Source organism: Corylus avellana, chromosome ca6 (genome assembly GCF_901000735.1).
Source record: "Corylus avellana chromosome ca6, CavTom2PMs-1.0".
Taxonomy (NCBI): Eukaryota; Viridiplantae; Streptophyta; class Magnoliopsida; order Fagales; family Betulaceae; genus Corylus; species Corylus avellana.
In genome coordinates, this window is record NC_081546.1 from 300,375 (window position 1) to 322,059 (window position 21,685).

Below are 21,685 nucleotides of genomic sequence, written 5' to 3' on the forward strand. Positions count from 1 at the left end.
CTCCAATTGTATCGCCACTCTGCCTACGTGCGCAAACCCCAATCCAGTGTTTGGAAACAAGTACAGCACTTTCTCCCTTTTCCCCCAGTACGATTTGGATTTTGGACCAAACTTCTCCTCAATTCAGCCAAATAGACCAGCCAGTCCAAAACCTTCCAGCGTGGCGCTTTCCCATTGGCCACTTGGTCAAAATCCATAAAATTTGCCAGAAGACGCAAAGAGCAGGCGCTATTTAGATCTTCATTTTGCACGACACAGGAAGGGATAATCACAGAAGCCACAACCCGCGGCCCCCAAAACCTAAACCCTACTCTCTCTCTCTCTCTCGCGCGCGCGCGCCCTGCGTGTTTGGGTGTGTTAATCATAATAGGGTTATTGTAGTTTATGATTGGAATTGGAAGAGTATGGCGTCGGAAAGTGCGTCGAGATCGAGCTCAGCGGCGGATTCGTACATAGGGAGCTTGATAAGCTTGACTTCCAAGAGCGAAATCAGATACGAGGGCGTTCTCCACCAAATCAACGCCGATGAGTCCAGTATTGCTCTCAGAAACGGTAACGTTTTCATTTTTGATTTTGTTGTTGTTTTTTTTTTTTTACGATTTTCTTGGATTTATTTCCATTTTGTGGATTGCGGCGTTTCGTTCTATGTAGATTTTTTTGAGATAGTGTAACTGGTAGGATGCGTTTCTAGAACTAAATTGAATCCTGATGGCATATTGTAGACTTTTAGTTTTACTTCTTTATGCCCATCCTTGTTGGATTTTACTTATTATTAAATTAGAGGGTCCAGTGTGAATCACGAATTGAATCTTGTCCATGTTATTGACTCTGTAATTAAGCTCGTTTTGCAATGTTTTGGCGTGCTGTTCATTAGTGTCACATTTGGATGCTTTGGCAGGATTTGGGCTTTTGGAATTGTGCCTTTTGGCGTAATTGGCGAAAGTCTAGCTTATCGACTTAGAGTCCGTCAGGTGCTGGGAAACTGTTTGTGTTGCTTTTAGTGGTCAAAAACTGTTTTTGTTCAAATACATTTACTTTCATATGTATATCGATTTCACTTTTACATCTAATTCTACCGTTTCAGTGAATGCTTTTCAATGTTTCAATTAAGTTGAATGGTTGCTCAATATCTTGATTCCCAACAACTAATAAATGGCAAAAAGTTGTTTCCATGTGTTTTGGGAGTGAGAGTTTGCTTAAGAAGTAAAAGAAGAATGAAACAAGTTTGTTGTGAAGTCGCATGTTTATTTAAAACGTAACCTCTTATTTGTAGAGGGTGTGGGTTGAGTAAGCATGCCAAGTGTTAGGGAGAGAGTCCACAAAGAGCACGTTAATATACATGTTCGGACACAAAACCAACCCAAAAGCTTAAGCTAATGGGTTTAGGTCCACTTATGTATAACAACTACTCTCTTTTTTTTATTTTTCCTCAATGTGGGATTCGACATTTACACGTGCTTTCACAACAAGAAGACAAGATGTTTGATATGTGGACTACACGGGCGGTCATTGGAAGATTAGTTTGTCTGTAGAGATATTTTTCATGAAGGTTATACCGGTTTGTCATAGTGACAGGCTTGGGTTAGTTAGTCTTGTGACTGGGGAGTCACGATATTAGAATGCCTCAGTAAAGACTGGATCTCAACTGTTAAAAGTCTCAGTTGATGAGATAATATTTGTATCCCTGTCAAAGTCTCAGTTGATTCAGTTGATCTTGGTATTTATCAAAAAAAAAAAAAAAAAAAGTCTCAGTTGATCTTGGTACTACCTCTATTAGTCTCTATTATTATTTATCCATGAAAACGTGAATTTGAGCAACTAATATGGAGGACACAACAATTCCAGGCGATTGTAAATGTTTTATATTTGGGCCATAATGTGTATTCATCAAACAATATATAGCTCTCTTTTCATGTACTGTTTTTGTTATATAGCTCTCTTTTTAGGTACTGTTTTTGTTTCTCTGTCTGATCTATTATATATTTAAGAAATGTTATAGGTGGATTGGTCATTCTTGTTTTGTCTCTTTTCATGTGGCAGTACGATCATATGGAACAGAAGGAAGGAAAAAAGATGGCCCACAAGTTCCTCCAGGCGACAAAATTTATGAATATATACTGTTCCGTGGGAGTGACATCAAGGTATCTTATGTATAGACACTCTTTAAATGCTCTGATTGTTTGCATGGTATATTTATTCAAGTAATATGCTTATATGCATAATAATTTCAAAGTGTGAATTATTCTTTGGGAGAAAGTCAATACATTGTTTCTAGTGGTTCCACGTATCAGATCTGACCTTGTATGCTTGATGAGTTGAGATAACTGCGACAGAGATGCACTTTTACTTGGGCTTTGTCATTGACTTTTAATGACCCTTAAAGCAGAGCAGTTATTTTTGCCGTTTGGTTATGCATTGGTGAAAACATATCAAATTTGAGTTTGATAATTCTCAAAGATAGATCACCATGGAGCCAATATGACTACAAGATTCGGAGAAAATTAGCTGCCCAGCAATAAGAGGCCTGATCTTGAATGCTTTTATGTAATAGTTGACAGTTTTTAGCTCTTGTTTTGAATGACTCTTACATTGAACACTGAAGTTTTACCTTTTTCAAAAAAGAACAAAAAAAAAGAACATTACAGATATTATCTCTAAATTCAACTTTTAACGCATGGTATTTTATGTTGGTTGATATATTTATGTGAGTAGAATGGTCCTCAAACATTCTTGAAGTTTCTTTTTACAGGATTTACAGGTTAAAGCTTCTCCACCGGTTCAGCCTACAGCACCTATAAACAATGATCCAGCAATTATTCAGGTAATTGGAATGAAGACCTTTTTGTCACATTATAAGTTAAATCAGGCTACACCATTCTGAATTCTTTTTAATTTCTTATGCAGACTCACTATCCTCGCCCAGTTTCTACATCTACAAGCTTGCCTCCTGCCGGTAGTGGGTCTTTGACGGATCTTAGTTCCCATAATGCACAGTTGGGACTCCATGGGTCAAATTTCCAAGGTGGCCTGCCACTATTCCAACCTGGAGGTAATATAGGGTCTTGGGGAGCTACACCACCTCCTCCTAGTGCAAATGGTCCTGGGCTTGCTATGCCAATGTACTGGCAAGGATACTATGGCCCCCCAACTGGGCTTCCACATTTGCATCAACAATCTTTGCTTCGTCCACCACCTGGGCTGCCAATGCCGCCTTCAATGCAGCAGCCAATACAATATCCTAATTTTAATGCCCCTATTCCCACTGGAGCTTCAAACTTACCTGAAGTTCCATCTCCTATGCCTCCTGCCAGTTCTGGTTCCCTGAATTTTATACCCAATTCCTTGGCACCATCAACACTGCCTTTGGTGCCTTCAGCTACACTAGCTTCTGAAACATTAGGAAACTCAGTGCCTAACAAGCCACCACCTAATTCTGGCCTTCCAGCAGTCGTACAAAGTTCTAGTTTGCCATCTCTGGCTCCTTTGGCTACTCCTAGTCTGGATATAAATGCTATTGTGCCACCAATCTCGAACAAACCTAGTGCAATTTCTGGTCCAATCTTGTCATTTCAAACCTCGTCCCAATCTACCTCCTCTATTGTTGGGAAATCCAATTCTATTCGCACAGAAACACCTGCACCATCATTGGTAACTCCAGGTCAGCTGTTGCAGCCTGTACCTGCTGCAGTTTCTTCATCGCAAACTTCACAAACAGCACATAAGGATTTAGAGGTGATTCAAGTATCATCGTCATCATCATCAGCAGAGCCAACAGTGCCAATATCAGCAGAAGCTCAGCCGCCGATACTGCCGTTACCAGTACCTTCACGAGTTGCACAAAAGGTGATCCTGTTACATTGTGTGTGTGTCCAATTACTAACGGGCTTCTTCCAATTATCCATGGGCTTGATAACTTTCATACTTTCTAGTCTGGTCCAATTGTCCACGTGCTTCGTTGTTTGAATTGCTGAGTGTGAGAAAACAGGTGGAGCGAACCTCCCCCAGGAACCTTGGTTGCCATCTAACAAACTTTTTTTGTATTTTCATGAGCTTTATTCATAATACCTATGGGTGTCAGATCAAGTTTATTTGAACTTGTCTGGGATTGAAGCAAGTTGCTTAAGCACTTTAAACTCTTGCAGTTTTTGTTTGGTTTCTCTTCCTTTATCTTTCATGTGAAATTTACTGCTGGATGTGGAAAGCTTGATTTGTAGGTTTTTCACAAGCTGCTACACGTGCTAACCCCATTTAATTGTTTTTTCTTCTGTGAATTTAATTGAACTTATTCCTTTTCTATACTAGACAATGGTTAAAAAACATGATGCTTATATTGATATCTTGATGAGGATGCTGACATAGATTTTCTGTGTCTCTTTCCAGCCAAATGGAATTCCTTTCCAACCTCGTCAGGGTTACCGGGGACGTGATAGAGGAAGAGGAACTGGGGTAATAAAACTTTTGCGTTGTAAAACTAAGTTGGTTTACTGGCTGTATATCAAACTTGCAACCTGAAAACTCGCTTGAAGATTTTAATTATTGAATTAGTTTAATCAAGAGTTCTACTTTTCAAGATTCTAGTTTTTTATTCCAATGACTATGTTTATATTGCTCAAAAGATTGAGCGGTGACCTGTTGAATTTTTTTTCTTTATCAGGAGATAATGTGTTAAGAAATAATTTTTTTTTTTTTTGAAAAAAAAAAAGGCTTGAACACAAAATGATATTTCAAATTGGAAATTGAAGCATAAGATATTTTTTTTGTGAGAGAGTTATGCAGTTTGTGTTTTTAAAAAATTTTATATCTTGTATGAGATGATCCAATCAATGTTACAATCATTTCTTAAGATTAGTTTCTTTGATTGAATGGGATTTTGGCTTGAAAATTTGATTGTTGGCTGTGCAGAGTTCACGTCCAGTGACAAAATTCACTGAAGATTTTGATTTTATAGCTATGAATGAGAAATTCAAGAAGGACGAAGTGTGGGGCCATCTTGGTAAGGGTAATAAATTTTATTCAAAGGACAAAGAAGGAGATGAAAAAGTTAGTGATGAAGATGATATTCAAGATGATGATGATGCTCAATTGTCAAAGTTAGAGGTCAAGGTGAGATTTGCTGTCCTCTGTATCACCATGTGACTATGTGGCTAAATTGAGTTTTGTTAGGAAAAAAAGAAACTTGTTTCGGCTTTTTACTGACATTATAATTGATTATTTCTGTATGTCAGCAGCCTGTCTATAATAAGGATGATTTCTTCGATTCCCTCTCCGGCAATGCATTTGATCGTGAATCACATAATGGAAGGACAAAATTCTCCGAGCAAATGAAGATAGACACAGAGGTAACATTCTTTGATTTGTGCCCCTCCAAGTTTTGAGGATTATGTCTAATATGTTGGCCTGTTTGTGTGTGCAGACTTTTGGTGAATTCTCAAGGTATCGGGGTGGTCGAGGAGGTCGTGGACCTGGGCGTGGTGGTCGTTCTCGTGGTGGTTATTATGGAAGGAATTATGGATATGCTGGGAGGGGGCGGGGGCGAGCCATCTCCAGTCGTGCGCCTTAGGTAGCACTAGGTCTATTGAAATGATATAGTGGGTAAATATGAAGCCCGTCTGCTCACAACAGCAAACAGGTTTAGGGCTGGGTTTGTTTTGGTTGTGTTTTTTTATAATTGTTTTTTGTTTTTTTTTGTTTTTATCGTCTAGAAAATAAAGAGTAGGATATGCATTTTGATTTCAAATTTGTCTTAATCTACTTCCCGAATCTAACTGTCCTTTATTGGAGGTAATGAAATAAACGTTCTGCTTGCAGTGCAAGAAATACTTGTGCCATCTAAGGTTTTTCCTTTTTTCCAACCGACGGGATATTTTCTGCTATTTTGTTTAAAAAGGCGTATTTATTGTGTGAAATCACTGGTAAAGTGCACTCTGTAAGTATTATTTTGAGACTTTCTTTCTTTGGGGGCTTGTATAGTTGTATTTGAAGAAGCAACAAAGAGCAAAAGAACAAGGATGTGATTAACACATGTTTAATCCTTAAAATCAAAACTAGTAGCAGTACACGTAATCAAGAAGCACCATGCGTCTCTTAAATGTAAAAAGACACGTTATTGATTGATAGATATTAGATAGATCCAGAAGTCAAACTACTTGCATGTGGCAACAAGGACTCTTCTAGGAGGGAGGGCGGGCCTTCTACCATGAAGCAAAGCGAAGTTATCAAAGAAGAGAACGTCACCCTTCTCCCACTCGAATTGGATGCTCTCTTCTTCAACGATTTCTTCACATCTCTTGACTACATTTTCTGGGATTTCTGTCCCGTCTGCCATCATGGCTGAGCTGTGCTCCTTCCCATGCATGCCCACTAATGTGTTAAACCACGTTCTCCTTCCTTTTCTTCCATCAAACACCTTTGTTAGAGATGCCGGGCCTAATATTGCCTTCACCGACCCATTTGGCAGCCACTCCATGTCCATCCCTAGTGCTTTAGCCCTGTCACAACAATAACTTCCATATGGGATTTAAATTTCAAGTGCTCTAACCCTAATCATAATATAAAGGATCTATGTCAAGAGTGTTAGAATACTAATTAAATGATTAAATTTAACATTTTCTATCAGCTTAAGTTTTTAGAATAATTAGTGATTTAGCATAGTATCATAATAGAAGTCTTAAGTTCGAACTTCGTAATTGATAATATGATTAGTTTAGGTAGGGCGGCGGGCCTACTATAGGCGCCATGTAGGGATTCGTGCTTGAGATCACAATCTACAAATTAACACATGAGGAGTGAGGTGAGGTTTGAAACCCTACAACGAGATGGGAGCCAAGTCAATTTGGGGCCATCAAACCTTGCAACTAATGATAATGCCCTATAGAGTAAAGGGAAGCGTGTGTGTGTTTTGTCACACGACCTACTTCCCAAAGGTGGATAAAGGACGGGCCAGACACATCAAAGCAATGATCCTAGAACGAATTCCCCACTAGACTAGTGATTTAACAGAAAGAGCACAAGCATACATTTCCTACCTATATTGAAAGTTCAAGCAGCTATACATATATGAGAAGTACACTATACACAACCACGAAGTAGTAACTTTCTTATGCATTGTAGATTGTTTATACCTTCTCTCGGCTTCTGCGGGATCCGATGTCCCAAATACATCCTCCCAGCCTCTACCTCTCATGGAAGGTTTATCATTCTTGCTAAGAGCCGTGAGCGTGTATTTTAACCGCTTCTCCTCCATTTCCTCCATAACTTTTGGAAACTCCTTTAGCATCATTTCTGTTACACGGAAGCTGGGAACGAAGGGCGTCTGTCCACCTTCAAGGGCTGGTATCTCACAGAAAAGAATTACCTTTCCTGGAGATTCCTTAATCTGATCCGTTAGACATAATATATAAAGCTTATCAACACATGTTCTTTGGTCAACTCTTACAACTTCACATCTAAATTATATATTTGAAGATCGAGTATTAATGCTAGCTATATACTACATTCATATCTCACAAATATTTCACTATGTTGGTGTGGCAATATATATATCACAAATAAATAAAATAATATTACTAAAAATAAAGTTTTTTGAGAATTGTGGTACGATAACTTTAATTACCAAAACCATTTCATGGTGGTAGTAAATGGAGTCGGAGAGGGGTCCCTCGTTAGCCGTCCATACTCGTTTGTAAACATGTTTCCTCGGCGCTGGCCCGAAATAACGAACATCATCCCAGCCGAAGCTTTCTAAGATCTCATTGAAATCCTGGGCGTTGTTAACGTTGTAGCCTCGAAGAAGGACAGCACTGTTCTTGATGATCATTTGCTCAAACCACTCCTTGTTTTCTTTGACAGCAAAGAGAAGGGAATCCATGTCACCCTTGTTCGGCTCCGGAGGTTGTAGCACTAGTGGCATGGTTTCACCATCCACCACTTTTTGGCCCTCACATTTTCCTACCTTAAAGGCCTTGCAAGAAAATTCCATGGCTCGATATTGTTTTCGTTTACTGGGGTTAATCACTTGTATATATGACTATGGCCCATGGGATTATATATATATATTTGAAGAGCAACGCATGGATCGGAACGAAAACCATATTGGTTTCTTCACTGGTTTTCTCAATATTCTTCATGTCATTTTATAATTATCACATGGCTTCTGCTGTCTTACTACAAAAATAATTAATGAAGTGGCCTTTTATATGTTTGTCCCGACTCCTGAGGACCGGGCTGGCCTAATAGTTTTTAGAGCTACCTTTAAATGGAGCTTTAATTTTTAAAATATTTGAATATTAAATAATATTTATTTTAATATTATTGTTATTATTTTTTTATTTAAAAATTATTATTCTCTCTAAAATACTCTATCTAAATCTTTTGAATAAACTAGTCATTTTCTATTATGCTTCTCCCCATTTGATAATTTCCGTATATAATATGTACTAAAAAAATGCTTAGAGTTCTCATCTTTAGGAAAATCTATATTACTATCTTATTGGACCCATTTTCTACTAATAAATTCCTTAATTTTGCATCAATATTTTTCTTTTGGCTTGAGTCATAAATATTTGTAACAATAAAGTTTTTTTTTTCCTAGTCAAATGAGGAAAGGGATAGAGTTAGATACTATTCAAATATTTATACCAATAGACTTAGCTATATCAATAGTATTTTCATTATCTTCTAATTCTTTTTGATGAATTTCTTGTTCATTTACAAGTTTTTCACCTAAATTATCCTCTATATTTTGTTTATTGCTAATAACAAATTTATTTAGAACTCCTCTTTGAGATTCAATCAGCTTTTCTACTTCTTTTTTTTTTTTTTAAGTTTTTCATATCCAGATGCATATTTTTTGGTAGAAATATTTGATTAAAAATATTAAAAAATTAAACAAACACGATTTATATATATATATATAATAGAACAATAAAACTAGTTGTAGTTTTATTGTTATATTTTTTATTGTACAGCCAAGGAAGCATGTTGTGGGCCTTGTCAGTTGTGGTTGTTGTGCAGCGAAAGCATGCTGAGGGTCTCAATATTATAAAAAAATAAAATTATTTTTTTAAAGCATGCTGAAGGCCTTAAGAAAGCATGTTAAGGGCCTCATTATTACAAACAAATAACATATATATTTTTTTTAAAGCACATTGAAAGCCTCAAGAAAGCATGTTAAGGGCCTTGATATTATAAACAAGTAATAATATTTTTTTTAAGCGTGTTGAGGGTCTTAAATTTTATTTTTTTTTTGCCTTAGAAAAAAAATTTGGGACTTATGAAATCGGGGCTCTAGGCGCCGGCCTAACTTGCCTAGCAGTTGGGCCGGCCCTGCCTGAGGATGATGCCCCGACTAGAGCCGCCACAACAATTTGAACTTGAGGTCGAATAATTAACCTTGGGCTTGACATATATATGGTGATCAGAACATTTCCAATTAACAAACTTGTAATTCTATATATATATATATATATATATATGTGCGCGCGCACGCGTATGTATGTATTTTGAACAAATATATGTAAATATAACAAAATAAGAGCAAAAGAACAAAGATGTGCTGACCACATGTTTAATCCTTAAAATCAAAACAAGTAGCAGTAACCAATTAGCTAGAAGCTCCATGCGTCTCTTAAATGAAAAAGAGACATTGATTATTGATTGATAGCGCATTTTTTATATCTATAGATAGATATATATTAGATAGATGACAGATCCAGAGATGAAACTACTTGCATGTGGCAACCAGGACTCTTCTGGGAGGAAGGGCGGGCCTTCTTCCATGAAGCAAAGCCATGTTATCAACGAAGAGAACATCACCCTTCTCCCACTTGAATTGGATAATCTCTTCTTCAATGATTTCTTCACATCTCTTTGCTACTTTTGTTGGGATTTCTGTCCCGTCTGCCATCATGGCTGGGCTGTGCTCCTTCCCATGCATGCCCACTAATGTGTTAAATCACATTCTCCTTCCTTTTCTTCCATCAAACACCTTTGTTAAAGATCCCGCGCCTAATATTGTCTTCGCTGACCCATTTGGCAGCCACTCCATGTCCATCCCTAGTGCTTTGGCCCTGCGACACAAACTTCCATATGAGATTTCAATTCCAAGTGGTCTAACCACGGATTCAGATTTTCAGCTAATGTGTCTTTACAGCCCGTCCTCCTGTTTGAGACTTGTTCAGATAGGTGAGTCCTATAAAACTCTTTCACATTTACTACTTAAATTGCTATTAATTAAGACAATAAATTTGCTTAGAATCTCTAACCCTAACCCGAATCATAATGCATGTTGGTACTAAAATCAGATTAATAGACTTATTTTAAGTGATAAATCAACTAGACCCGCCTGGTAAAAAGATAATTAATATAGGTTATATATGGATATTGATTTATGTCAAGTGTGCTAGAATATTAATTAAACGATTAAATTCATTATTTTTCATTAGCTTAAGTTTTTAACGTAGTATCTTAACAGAAGTTTTGAATTCAAAATATTATATATAACCGGCGAATATATAAGCTTTTAAGGGCAACACTAACATTATATGCATAGGCATTAAGTGGTAGCTTCCTTATGCATTAATGTAGATTGTTTATACCTTTTCTCAGCCTCTGCGCGATCTGATGTTCCAAGTGCATCCTCCCAGCCTCTACCCCTCATGGAAGATGTATCATTCCTACTAACAGCTATGAATGTGTATTTTAGCCCCTTATCCTCCATTTCCTCCACAGCTTCTGGCAACTCCTTTAGCATTCTTTCTGTTACACGGAAGCTTGGAACGAAGGGGGTCTGTCCACCTTCGAGGGATGGTACCTCACAGAAAATAATTACTTTTTTTGGAGATTCCTTTATCTGACGAGTTAGAGATAATAAAGCTTGTTAAAAGCTTCCCATATATAAAGTTACTTAAAACATTCCAAGTCCGCCGATATATATGAAATAAGTGTAAATAATATTATTACTCATAAAATAATGTTACTTTTCACACGCATTTATTATACCCCATCAAAAGATGGAATAGGATCCTCTCCAGTTTAAAATATTCAGTTCCTAAAACCATAAATAGGACACATGTTCACTAACCAAAAATGATAATAAAATATTATTTTAGATTTTAAAAAAATAAAAATAAAAATAATAAAAAATTAGAAAAATATTTTAAAAAGACTAAGGGTGGTCCGGCCACCCCCTAGGGCCAAACTTAAAAAAAAAAAAAAAATTAAAAAATAATAATAATAATAATAATAATAATAATAATAATGGTGGCCCTAGGTATCGGACCACCCCCGTTGGGCTGCCACCCTTAGTTTTTTAAAAATATTTTTTAATATTTTATTATTATTTTTAAATCTAAAATAATATTTTATTATTATTTTTGATTAGTGGACATGTGTCCTATTTATGGCTTTAGGATTTCTAAGAAGCTAAGAAATTTCAGCCATAAACTAGATATTCTCTAATTCATTTTCAATTGGAGAAGATCCTATTCCTAAAAAGACAAGCTAATGTAATAAATTTTAAGTCGCCGCTTAAAAAAGAAAAAAGAAAAAAGTGATTCAAAACACATCATATCGACTTACCAAATCTATTAGTGTGATAATAAGGTGTGACGTCTGATAATTATATACGACTTACCAAAACCATTTCATGGTGATAGTAGATGAACTCGGAGAGGGGTCCCTCGTTAGCCGTCCATACTCGTTTGTAAACTTGTGTCCTCGGCGCTGGCCCAACATAACGAATGTCATCCCAGCCGAAGGTTTCTATGATCTCATTGAAATCCTGGGCATTGTTAACGTTGTAGCCTCGAAGAAGGACAGCACTGTTCTTGATGATCATTTGCTCAAACCACTCCTTCTTTTCTTTGACAGCAGAGAGAAGGGAATCCATGTCAGCCTTGTTGGGCTCTGAAGGATGTAACACAAGGGGCATGGTTTCACCATCCACCACTTTTTGGCCCTCACATTTGCCTACCTTGAACGCCTTGCAAGAAAATTCCATTGCTCTGATCTCTCTCTCTCTCTCTCTCTCTCTCTCTCTCAAAATTGCTTATTGTGTTTGTGGGGGTTCTTCATTTCTATCAATTCTCTATGGGATTATATATGAAAAACAGGTTGGTTTGGTCATTGGTTTTTTCAATATTTGTTTGGTTTGGTAGCTAGAGACTTGTTGCCGCCTTGCAACAAAAATAATGGAGTGGAGCTACCACCAATTTGTCGTAGACATATGAACTTTGACGATGAGGTCCAATAATAAACCTTGGGTTTGACAAATGCTCGCATGGCAGTCTTGAGCCCTTTTGTCCCAAGTGCATAAAAAGAAACGATTGTCCTTTTTGTAATGCTTTGTATAGAAGATGCAGGGGCGGACAAACCATATATGGTCTTGGGGTCTTCCGCAACTCAAACAATTTTGAAATTTTTTTTATAAAAATATTACTTTTTATACTATGGTCCCATCATATGTTTAATTTTTGACTCCCCATATGACATGTCTATTCTTATGTCAAATCTTTTTAATTTTAAACTCGGGATGCGTCTCGAACATGCTTTGATTTTGAAGTAAAACATCTATAAACTTGACTTTTAAAAAGCGCAAATACACTTAAGACTTGTTAGTTTTATTTTATATAAATGTGTATACATGCACATAAATAGACTATAAATATTTATGTGCTTATTATATATCTACGTAGGTTCGAACTCCCTACACAAACAAGAGATTATATATGTATATGATTATTTATTTAGCGTAATTCAAACTTTCAAATAAAAAATTTTGGCTCCCCAACAAGAAGTATATGTATATGGTTATTTAAAATAATGTAAAAATCAATGCTCTATGCTCTATTAAAAATGTATATTCTTTAAAAATACATGTTATTTTTTTTAAAAAAATATATATAATTCAGATACCCAACCCAGGAAAACCCAGTACTTTGCTAGTGTACCTAAAATCAACAGTCATGAAGCTTAAAAGCCCAATACCATCTGCAATGACCACAAAAAGAATATTAATTGAAGTTAAAAAAAAAATAAATAAAAAAATAGGCCCAAACACGTACCTTTGTGGGCCCTCCAAGGCAGCGGATATCAGATATGCCATCTTTGGACCCGAGTCATGATCCCTCTACCTGTGAGTGGAGGGCCAGGGGACCCCTTAATGGGCCAAGCATAATTACATAAGCCACTACTACAAAACAAAGAAAAAAAAAAAAAAAAAAAAACAGCTTTGTATTAAAGATTACGGAGTATCCATTATTAATGGATTAAAAAGTAAAAATCACCTTCGAGAAGGACGATTTCAATCAATTTAGTTAAACAAAGAGAAAAAAAAAAAAAACCAAACGTTTTTAAATAAAGGATTTCAGTTTCCAAAGATTGATTGCTTTACTCAATACTCTACTTGGGTAGATCTAGAGCTCGGCTGTCGGTAGCTCCTCAATGCTACCACTATTATACACTTGAGAGTTGGGAGATTGCTTCAAAGTTCAAACACACATGGCTGCTGTCTCTCCTTCACTAGTCCCACTCCTCTTCTTCGCCAGAGTCTCAGGGCTTGCCGTAGCGGTGCTGGTCCTCTTCTGGGCTCTTGCCTTCAAATCCAGCTTCCTTCCCCACTCATCCTCCCAACAATACCTCATCTTTTCAGTATGTTATGCTCTCTGAGTCTCTCTCCTTGTTTGCATGTGCACAAAAATGAATGGTTTTTTTTTTCAACAGGCTCTTCATCCTTTATTCATGGTGATTGGTTTTATTCTCATCAGTGGAGAAGGTAGTGAAAGAACCCAGAAATTAGAATTTAGAAACCTCTTGTTCAGTATTAGAGCATGAAGAGTAAATTTAGATAATGGGGTTTGTTTGATGCTGTGTTTTTGTGCTTCTAGCGATTCTGGTGCATAGATGGTTGCCTGGTTCCAGGAACTCCAAGAAATCTGTGCATTTGTGTCTTCAAGGAGTGGCTTTGGCTTCTGGGGTTTTTGGGATTTGGACAAAGTTTCAGGGGGAGGATGGGATCGTGGCTAATTTCTTTAGTCTGCATTCTTGGATGGGCTTGACATGTGTCTCCCTCTTTGGAGCTCAGGTTCTCTTCTTCCATTCCCTAAGCTTTACTAATTTTTCTTCATTTATTTATTTTAAAAAAAATTAAGAAAAGGAAAAAGAATGGGAATTATCTAGACTATGAATAATTAGTTTAATTTTGATTGATGCCAATGTGACTCATTAGTCACAATTACCAAACCCTTTTAATTTTTTTTTTTTTTTTCTTGTTTAGATTAAAAAGCAACAAGACTTCATGATTGTTTCGTGGTTTGGTTTCTTTTGAGAGAAGCTAGCTCCTTTATCTTTTTATTAGAATCATGACAAAGCTGTGTCTATGTCAGCTACATAATCAAGGAAAGATGCTTTTAGATGTTTTTGGAAGGAGGAAGCATGTAGGTCATCACTGTCATTGCATCTTCGGATTATCCATGAAATGGGCCCAAATGATATGAAAAATTTCAATTTGTATGCAGTGGTTGATGGGTTTCCTGAGCTTCTGGCACAGAGGAGAGGCGCGTACAGCAAGACTAAGGGTGCTGCCTTGGCACGTTTTCCTGGGCCTCTACACATATGGTTTGGCCGTGGCCACAGCAGAGACTGGGCTACTAGAGAAGTTGACATTCTTGCAGACCAGGAGAAATGTATCCAGACACGGTCCAGAGTCCATGGTTGTAAACGGCCTAGGCCTCGGATTGGCCCTTCTTAGCGGCATTGTCATTCTGGCTGCCGTTTCACCAAAGCACCAAACCCCACTTCCAAATAAACTCGTCTACTCGGATGCCAAGTGCTTGTCGTCTTAAAAAATTGAAAATTGTTTTTACTTTGCTTCTTATTAATCTCATTCAAATAGTGGATGCTTATGTAAAATCTTGTCTAAACGTTATTATATTGTTAATACCAGTATTTACAGTCATTTTACACTCATGTGACGTGTTTTAACTAAATTTTTGTAAGTGACTAAAATAAAAAATTACTTAACACATATATCGCGTCTACTAATATAAAATAAATGTGTACAATAAAAATAATTTGACGAGTGATATAGACGTGTCAAGTATGATGGGATAAAGTGGCTATTTATCAATGTTGTGACATGGAAGATTGATAATGGTAATTTGTTTTTATAAGAGAAATTGCTGGACAGTATACTGTTATTTTGTTTCTATCTTATTTTATTGATTCGAAGAATTTTAAGCAATATTGTCGCCTTAACCACCTCAATGGTTGCACTTGTTGCGTTAGCAACTCTTGTCTTGTTGTGGTTCATAAATATGGGATTTGGCTTAGATCTTAGATGCATTTTTATGAATTCAGATTTATTTTCAAGTATTATATTAAAAATAAAAATAAAAAATAAAAAACGAAAAAAGAAAAAAAGAAAAATTAAATCTAAACCTTAAAAAACTAGGCTGTAAATACAGAAGCAAAAGCCGAATCCCATAAACACCAAACACTGAGCATTTCCAACCCATACGGCGAAACCTCTCTCTCCCATGTCCGATCTCGCCTAACAACACCAGCACCACCACCACCATTATTCCTATATCCCTAAACCCTAAAATCTCCACTCACCCAAAACGCAATCACAAATGTGCTCCTCGTCTTCTTCTTCATCATCTATCTTCTTCCCCACTCACAATCCCTCTCCCCTACTACGACGTCGTACTGCCCCCTCGTTTCTCCGCACTCCCAGACCCACAATCACAAGCCCTACGCCGCCCCTCTATGCCTCACTCGCCGAGAGCAACCTTGAGCTCTCGTGGTCCTCTCCGGACCAGAATGCGAACCACGAGTACGGCGGTTGGGCCATCGTTGACTCTCCGCTCCATAAGAAGAAGACAGGTTTAAATTCCACTCCTTTTCCTATTATGCAAAACGCCCTTTTAGTTAATTTCCTTAAAGATGTGATATATATATATATATATATATATATATATATATATATATATATATATATATATATATTTTTTTTTTTTCTTTTCAAATTGAGCTATTTTGATATGCAGGCTTGCCTATATTTGTGATTGGTGGAATTGGGGCTTCACTAGCTATTCTACTCGCTGCCATTTCTCACTTCTCACTATCAAGAAGAGGTTCAACTGATATTTTTTCGATAAATTCTAGTTAATTTTTTCTTTTGTTCCTTTTTTTTTTTTTTTTTTTTTTGATAACTGGAATTTTTTTTTTTTAATCAATTTGGGCACTTTTTGTTTTATTCACTATCAATTGACATACTGGTGATGGTTTTTAGATGAATATGAATGAGATGGGCATTCGGTGTTGTCTGTTGAGCGTAGTGGGATTGTTGTTTTGTAGGTTTTAGGTTTCAGTTGGGTAGTCCATTACATACTTTGCATGGGATATTAAGTCCAGGTGGAAACAAAGGTGATCATCAAGGCGAAACTACGGGCATTGCTGCAACTGATGCGAGCACTTTGGTGTCTGATTCAACCCCAGAAAATATGCCGCATGCTACTGGTGAGACTGACTTCTAAAAAAAATTTATTTGTATGTTTTAGAGAGTCTTTTAAAAGCATCATTGGAGAAGGGCTTCTGAAAATGCTCTTATTTTTATTTCTCAACTCCAAGTCAAATCTGAAATAATAACCTTGTGCAGAATGTTACTTAATTTTCATTCATAATGACTTTATTCAACAGGTCAACTGCTATCCCACGTCTTAAGCCATATTTGATAAACTCCCCAGCTTCTGCCATCTGGGAATAATTTTGCAGTTATGGAGCAGTTCTATTTTCCTATTTTACTAGCTTGGCTAGTTCTGAGCTGCTAAGGACCATTACTATATGATTATGTCTTCTCCTTCATGAGCTAATCTATTCAATATTGACTTGAAGTGAGAAAAAAGGGGAAAATTAAAGGATTTACCCCTGTTTTTTAGTTCTCCGTACATGCTCATCTTTTAAGGTCCTTTATGTTGATTTTAGAATTTAGCATAGTTAGAGTGGCAAAGAGAGTTGGAGCTTCTTCTTCTTCTTCTTTTTTCCTTTCAAATAATTTCGATTGAGCAGCATTCTAAGGTACTTTCTCTGTTTATTTTTCAATGTCCTGATTCGGAACTTGTGTTCAGCATCTATGGGCAAGCTTGACCGTATTATAATACCAGCTGGTGTGGATTCTACTCAACAGGAAGCTTTGTCAGTTATGAAGAAACTGAAGGTTTGCTTCTTGAATCATTGTCTGTAGTGGGATTATAGGAGATCAAAATTTATTATATAAACTGTGTAAATTCTCTACTGAATTATATAATTGCGGTATTTAAGTCATTATACTTTTGTTTCTTGCTGTTTATTAGTTTTAAATGCATTAAGGAGTCTGAAGTATCGTGTGTCTCTATCCTAAAAAAAAAAAATAGTGGGACAAGTCATATAGGACTTCTGAAGCTGCTTAAATGTTTAATATTGGCTTGAGGAAATAAGGAACAAAGGTGAGAGATACATGAAGATTAAATGCATGTGGACAATCTTAGAATATTGGTTAAATTATTGAATTCCCCATTCCTTATTAGTTTAGGGTTTTTGTTATCTTGAAATCAGAGTAGAATCCTCCCCTCGCACTTGATGCGAGGGGTAGGGGAGGATAGGATGTGGTGGAACGATTCTAGAAAAGGAAAATTTGAGGTCAGATCTTATTTCAGAATCCTTGCTTCCAAAGATCATTCCCCTTTCCCTTGGAAGAGCATATGGCGTACCAAGGCTCCTTCGAGAGTGGCTTTTTTTGCGTGGACGGCCGCGCTTGGGAAGATTCTAACCCTGGATAATGTTCGGAAGAGAGGTATTATTGTGATTAACCGTTGTTGCATGTGCGAATCGGATGGGGAGTCAGTTGACCATCTCTTTCTTCATTGTGGGGTTGCGAGTACCTTGTGGAATGCTGTATTCTCTCGGTTTGGTTTGTGTTGGGTGATGCCTGGGAGTGTCAGGGGTTTGTATGCTTCCTGGTGGGCGGGTGGCAAGTCCCGTAGCGCTGTTGTGTGGAAGATGGTTCCTCTGTGCCTTATGTGGTGCATCTGGATCGAGAGAAATGCTAGATGTTTCGAGGATTCGTCTAGAAATATTGAGGATCTTCTACACTTTTTCTTGTATACCCTTTTCACTTGGACCGCTGGATGGCTAGCGCCCTTAGTGATAAGCTTCCCTGATTTCCTTTCTATGTTCTCTTCTTCTTTTTCTTCCTCTTAGTCGCTCTCTTGTATACTCCCTGTGTACTAGGGTTGCGCCCCTTTGCGCCTTGATAATATATCTTTACTTATCAAAAAAAAAAGAGTAGAATCCTGAGTTGGGATTTTGTCTTTATTCTACATTTTCTTAAAGTTAAAAATTTCATGTTAGATCCCATTCATTAAGTGGGTGCCTAGACTCACACCTGAGGGGGACTAAATTTAGGATTTCTTGTTAGTTTAGGCTTTTAGGATAAACGGTAGTTTGTTAGACAGCTAATGCGTAAAATAAACAATAGACTCTAAAGTTCTTCTCCTAAAGGACCATGGACTTCCAATCTATCTTTACTAAAATTGTGATTGACTCCTTATTGTCAATGGTTTGTATGTCTTAAAACCTTTGAATTGCTGCACGTATGACTTTTTTCTATAACATTTAGGAATAATGTTGTATACTAATTTGGATGAAGCTTTGGGTCCAGTTCTCAACATAGATATCCGTATTTAAGGTATACAGATCATTGAAGATGATGTCAAGGCGGATGAGTTGTGCACTAGAAGGGAATATGCAAGATGGCTAGTTCGAATAAGTTCATCATTGGAAAGGTAGTAACTGATATACGCTCATTAATTTAAAGATGTTTGACACATACACATATAGAATTTTGTTAATGCTCTGTTGGTTTGGCTTAGAATTTGTTGTTTGGCTTTAATAGGAATCCAAAGTACAGGATCATTCCAGCAATTTCACTTTCAGGATCCACAGTTGCTGCATTTGATGATATAGGCGTTGAAGACCCAGATTTTGGGCCCATTCAAGGTAAGACTCAATCTGCCTGCTATTTCAAGGGCATATGTTTGAGCCGTTTGTGGGTGAGGGAAGAAAAAGGGAAATATGCTTGATAATTGCTTAATATTGAACTTTGCTCTTGGATTTGGATTTGGCATTCAGCCCTTGCAGAGGCTGGTGTCATTCCCAGCAAGCTATCACAGAGGAACTCCACTGATAATGATTCTGAAGGCCAAGGAGATGTTCATTTTTCCCCTGAGAAGTACGATATGTGCACCACCTTTTTTAATGTTTTTAAATTTCCTTTCCACTTAATAAAACATGTCTGGTGGGGCAGGTTTATCTCTCGGCAGGATCTCATTTACTGGAAAGCCCAGCTAGAGTATGAACTTGTACCAGGCATCATAGAACAGGTAAAGAATATTTCAAATATGATCTTCAATAGATATTGTTTCTGGTGTTAACTTTTGAATAAACATCAAAGTGACACTTCATCAGTCTGTCATTGCTTTTAAAACCTGACTTGTTTACAGTCCAGATATCAAAAACAAAATTGGGTTTTTTGGATGTGAGGGAGATCAGTTCAGACGCAGCAGTGGAACTTTTTATGGACATGTTGGCTGGGGACAAGAGCATACTCAGAAAAGTTTTTGGTAGTCCTCCTCCCCCCCCCCCCCCCCCCCCCCTCTCTCTCTCTCTCTCTCCCCTTCCCCCCTCCCCTCTTATTTTTATGTATGTCCTAACATTAGGTTTTTCGGAGATCAATGACAACATATACATGAATTGTTTCCTATAAATCACATTAGCAAATATGTGCTAAAGAACATTTATTCATATGATTTAATTCCCTGTTTGTAAAATTTGGGGAGCTCTTGTGAATTGCAACCATTCACAGATAAAAGCGCTGCCAATCATTTCCACATGTTATATAAGATATGAGTTACGTAATTTAAGGCTGTCTCAGCCAACTAAGCAAAAAGTAATGTTACTCGTTACTCTTAGGGTCTGTTTAGGGCAAATCCATAAGTAAGCCCATAGAAAACATAGAACAATTTGAAGGTATGAGAACTTGATACTTACCTCTTTTGTGCCAATACCAATGCATAGAACATCAATAAGCATATACCTTTACGCTTGCCATATAGAAATTGTAAGTCTTCATTACGATTTTCTGTGTATATAATCTGAGGCATGCACTCACCTTAATTGAGATCAAGGCTTAGTTGAGTTGAGTGTAATCCGGGGCTTCTGCTAGTCTCCTTCCATGTAGGGAGTTGAGCATTTTATTTTCACATGCTCACACATGCGTTGGAGTGGTTCACATATACTGAGAAAACTGTGTCAAATTTACTATTTGCAGGACACAGCAAGCGGCTTCAACCAAACAAACCTTCAACAAAAGCACAAGCTGCGGTGGCACTGACAAGTGGAAGGATGGTAGAAGCAATTTATACTGAATTAGCTAGACTAGAAGCTGAGAGTTCTGCAAGGCAAGCTCAAATGGAAGATATTAGGTCTGAGTTGCTTGACAGAGGAGATATACAGAGGTTTTGGGATGAGAAGCTGATTGAAGAGAAAACCCGTGGTTTTGAGGTGGAGAAGGTTTATTTTGCTGCTGTTAGTGATTTGGAACAGGAGAAGATTGTTCAAGAGAAAATTTTCGCTGAGCATTTGAAGGAGAAGGCAGCTATGGACTGTCAGAGGCAACTGGTTCTCAGTCTAAAGGAAGAGGTTACTGAGATGTCAGAAAAGCTTGCATCTGAGAGGTCTATGCATATTAGTGAGCAGCATAATTTACAGGACATGTTCAGTGATTTACAGACCAAGCAGGAAGGACTACTTGATACAAAATCTATACTTGAAGCTGAGAAAGAAGCTCTCCGGATTCTTAGGTAATGAAGCAACAACGTGGTATTTTTTATTTATTTATTTATTAAAACAACATATTGGTATTATTCTATTGTAGAGTGCCATATGTTAAGATCATATTGTGTTATAACATAGCATGGTCATCTAGTCTCATTAATGGAAGCATCAAATGCAGATCTTGGGTAGAGGATGAAGCTAGGAAAAGCCAAGCTCGTGCCAAGGTTCTTGAGGAGGTTGGCCGAAGGTGGAAATGGGACAACCAAGCTTGATATTCCTATCCCTTGAGGGCAGAGATTTGTGGTTGCTTGTAAAAATAATTAGCAGAGGGCTCTTTGCGGAATCACTGATTGTTTTATTGTGTACTGAGATTTTCTGTAATACTTTAACAATGTTTGATGTTGAGTGAAATGAGGGATTTTTGTTTCCTCCATTTTTGCAGCATGACAGCCATCATTTATGTTGTTCCTTGTGGAACAGTTATATCTATCTCACTGTTTTGATGATTCGCGTTAACTGGATTGATGATTTTAGTAAAAGTTCATCAAAAGTTCAAATCTTCAATGCACGTGTGAATTACATCCTCTAAGGACAAATGTTAGTTTAATAAATTAGATTGACAGAATTTTGCCCAATCCAGTTTAGAGGAAATTGTCCTTAGTTACTACTAAACCAAAAAAAAAATAAATAAATAAATAAAATAAATAAATCTCCATTTCCCTTTTGTTTTAGCTTTATTTTTATGCATGTAATTTATTTTAAATACTTTAGGCTAGCTGCATATGATGCTGGTTTGGTTAAATAAGGCAGGAAT

The 21,685-nt window shown here is 37.1% G+C and overlaps 4 protein-coding genes and 1 pseudogene across 5 annotated transcripts; 3 read left to right on the forward strand and 2 right to left on the reverse strand.

Moving 5' to 3' along the window:
• Nucleotides 1-233: 233 nt before the first annotated feature.
• On the forward strand, nucleotides 234-5,807 carry LOC132184171 (protein decapping 5). 2 transcript variants are annotated; one of them, XM_059597690.1, is made up of 8 exons: nucleotides 234-552; nucleotides 2,041-2,141; nucleotides 2,750-2,821; nucleotides 2,905-3,843; nucleotides 4,381-4,446; nucleotides 4,903-5,103; nucleotides 5,226-5,339; nucleotides 5,414-5,807. In XM_059597690.1, the coding sequence occupies exons 1-8, from the start codon at nucleotides 405-407 to the stop codon at nucleotides 5,558-5,560; spliced, it is 1,788 nt and encodes a 595-aa protein (XP_059453673.1). In that variant the 5' UTR covers nucleotides 234-404; the 3' UTR covers nucleotides 5,561-5,807. The 2 variants fall into 2 exon arrangements, with proteins under 2 accessions (XP_059453673.1, XP_059453674.1); XM_059597691.1 differs by having other exon boundaries at nucleotides 5,229-5,339.
• A 335-nt stretch (nucleotides 5,808-6,142) lies between these two features.
• LOC132183630 (clavaminate synthase-like protein At3g21360) lies at nucleotides 6,143-7,978 on the reverse strand. The gene is made up of 3 exons (XM_059596990.1): nucleotides 7,613-7,978; nucleotides 7,122-7,375; nucleotides 6,143-6,488 (listed from the first exon to the last, which is right to left on the reverse strand). Exons 1-3 carry the CDS (start codon nucleotides 7,976-7,978, stop codon nucleotides 6,143-6,145), a joined length of 966 nt encoding a protein of 321 aa, XP_059452973.1.
• A 1,743-nt stretch (nucleotides 7,979-9,721) lies between these two features.
• LOC132183662 (clavaminate synthase-like protein At3g21360) lies at nucleotides 9,722-11,998 on the reverse strand (annotated as a pseudogene).
• Nucleotides 11,999-13,340: 1,342 nt separating this feature from the next.
• LOC132184755 (probable transmembrane ascorbate ferrireductase 4) lies at nucleotides 13,341-14,964 on the forward strand. Its single transcript, XM_059598497.1, has 4 exons — nucleotides 13,341-13,647; nucleotides 13,720-13,771; nucleotides 13,884-14,080; nucleotides 14,514-14,964. Exons 1-4 carry the CDS (start codon nucleotides 13,498-13,500, stop codon nucleotides 14,838-14,840), a joined length of 726 nt encoding a protein of 241 aa, XP_059454480.1. The 5' UTR covers nucleotides 13,341-13,497; the 3' UTR covers nucleotides 14,841-14,964.
• A 498-nt stretch (nucleotides 14,965-15,462) lies between these two features.
• LOC132184908 (uncharacterized) lies at nucleotides 15,463-21,377 on the forward strand. Its single transcript, XM_059598699.1, has 11 exons — nucleotides 15,463-15,882; nucleotides 16,047-16,133; nucleotides 16,357-16,518; nucleotides 17,127-17,215; nucleotides 18,733-18,821; nucleotides 18,932-19,035; nucleotides 19,168-19,267; nucleotides 19,343-19,418; nucleotides 19,544-19,658; nucleotides 20,366-20,897; nucleotides 21,050-21,377. Exons 1-11 carry the CDS (start codon nucleotides 15,630-15,632, stop codon nucleotides 21,141-21,143), a joined length of 1,701 nt encoding a protein of 566 aa, XP_059454682.1. The 5' UTR covers nucleotides 15,463-15,629; the 3' UTR covers nucleotides 21,144-21,377.
• Nucleotides 21,378-21,685: the final 308 nt, after the last annotated feature.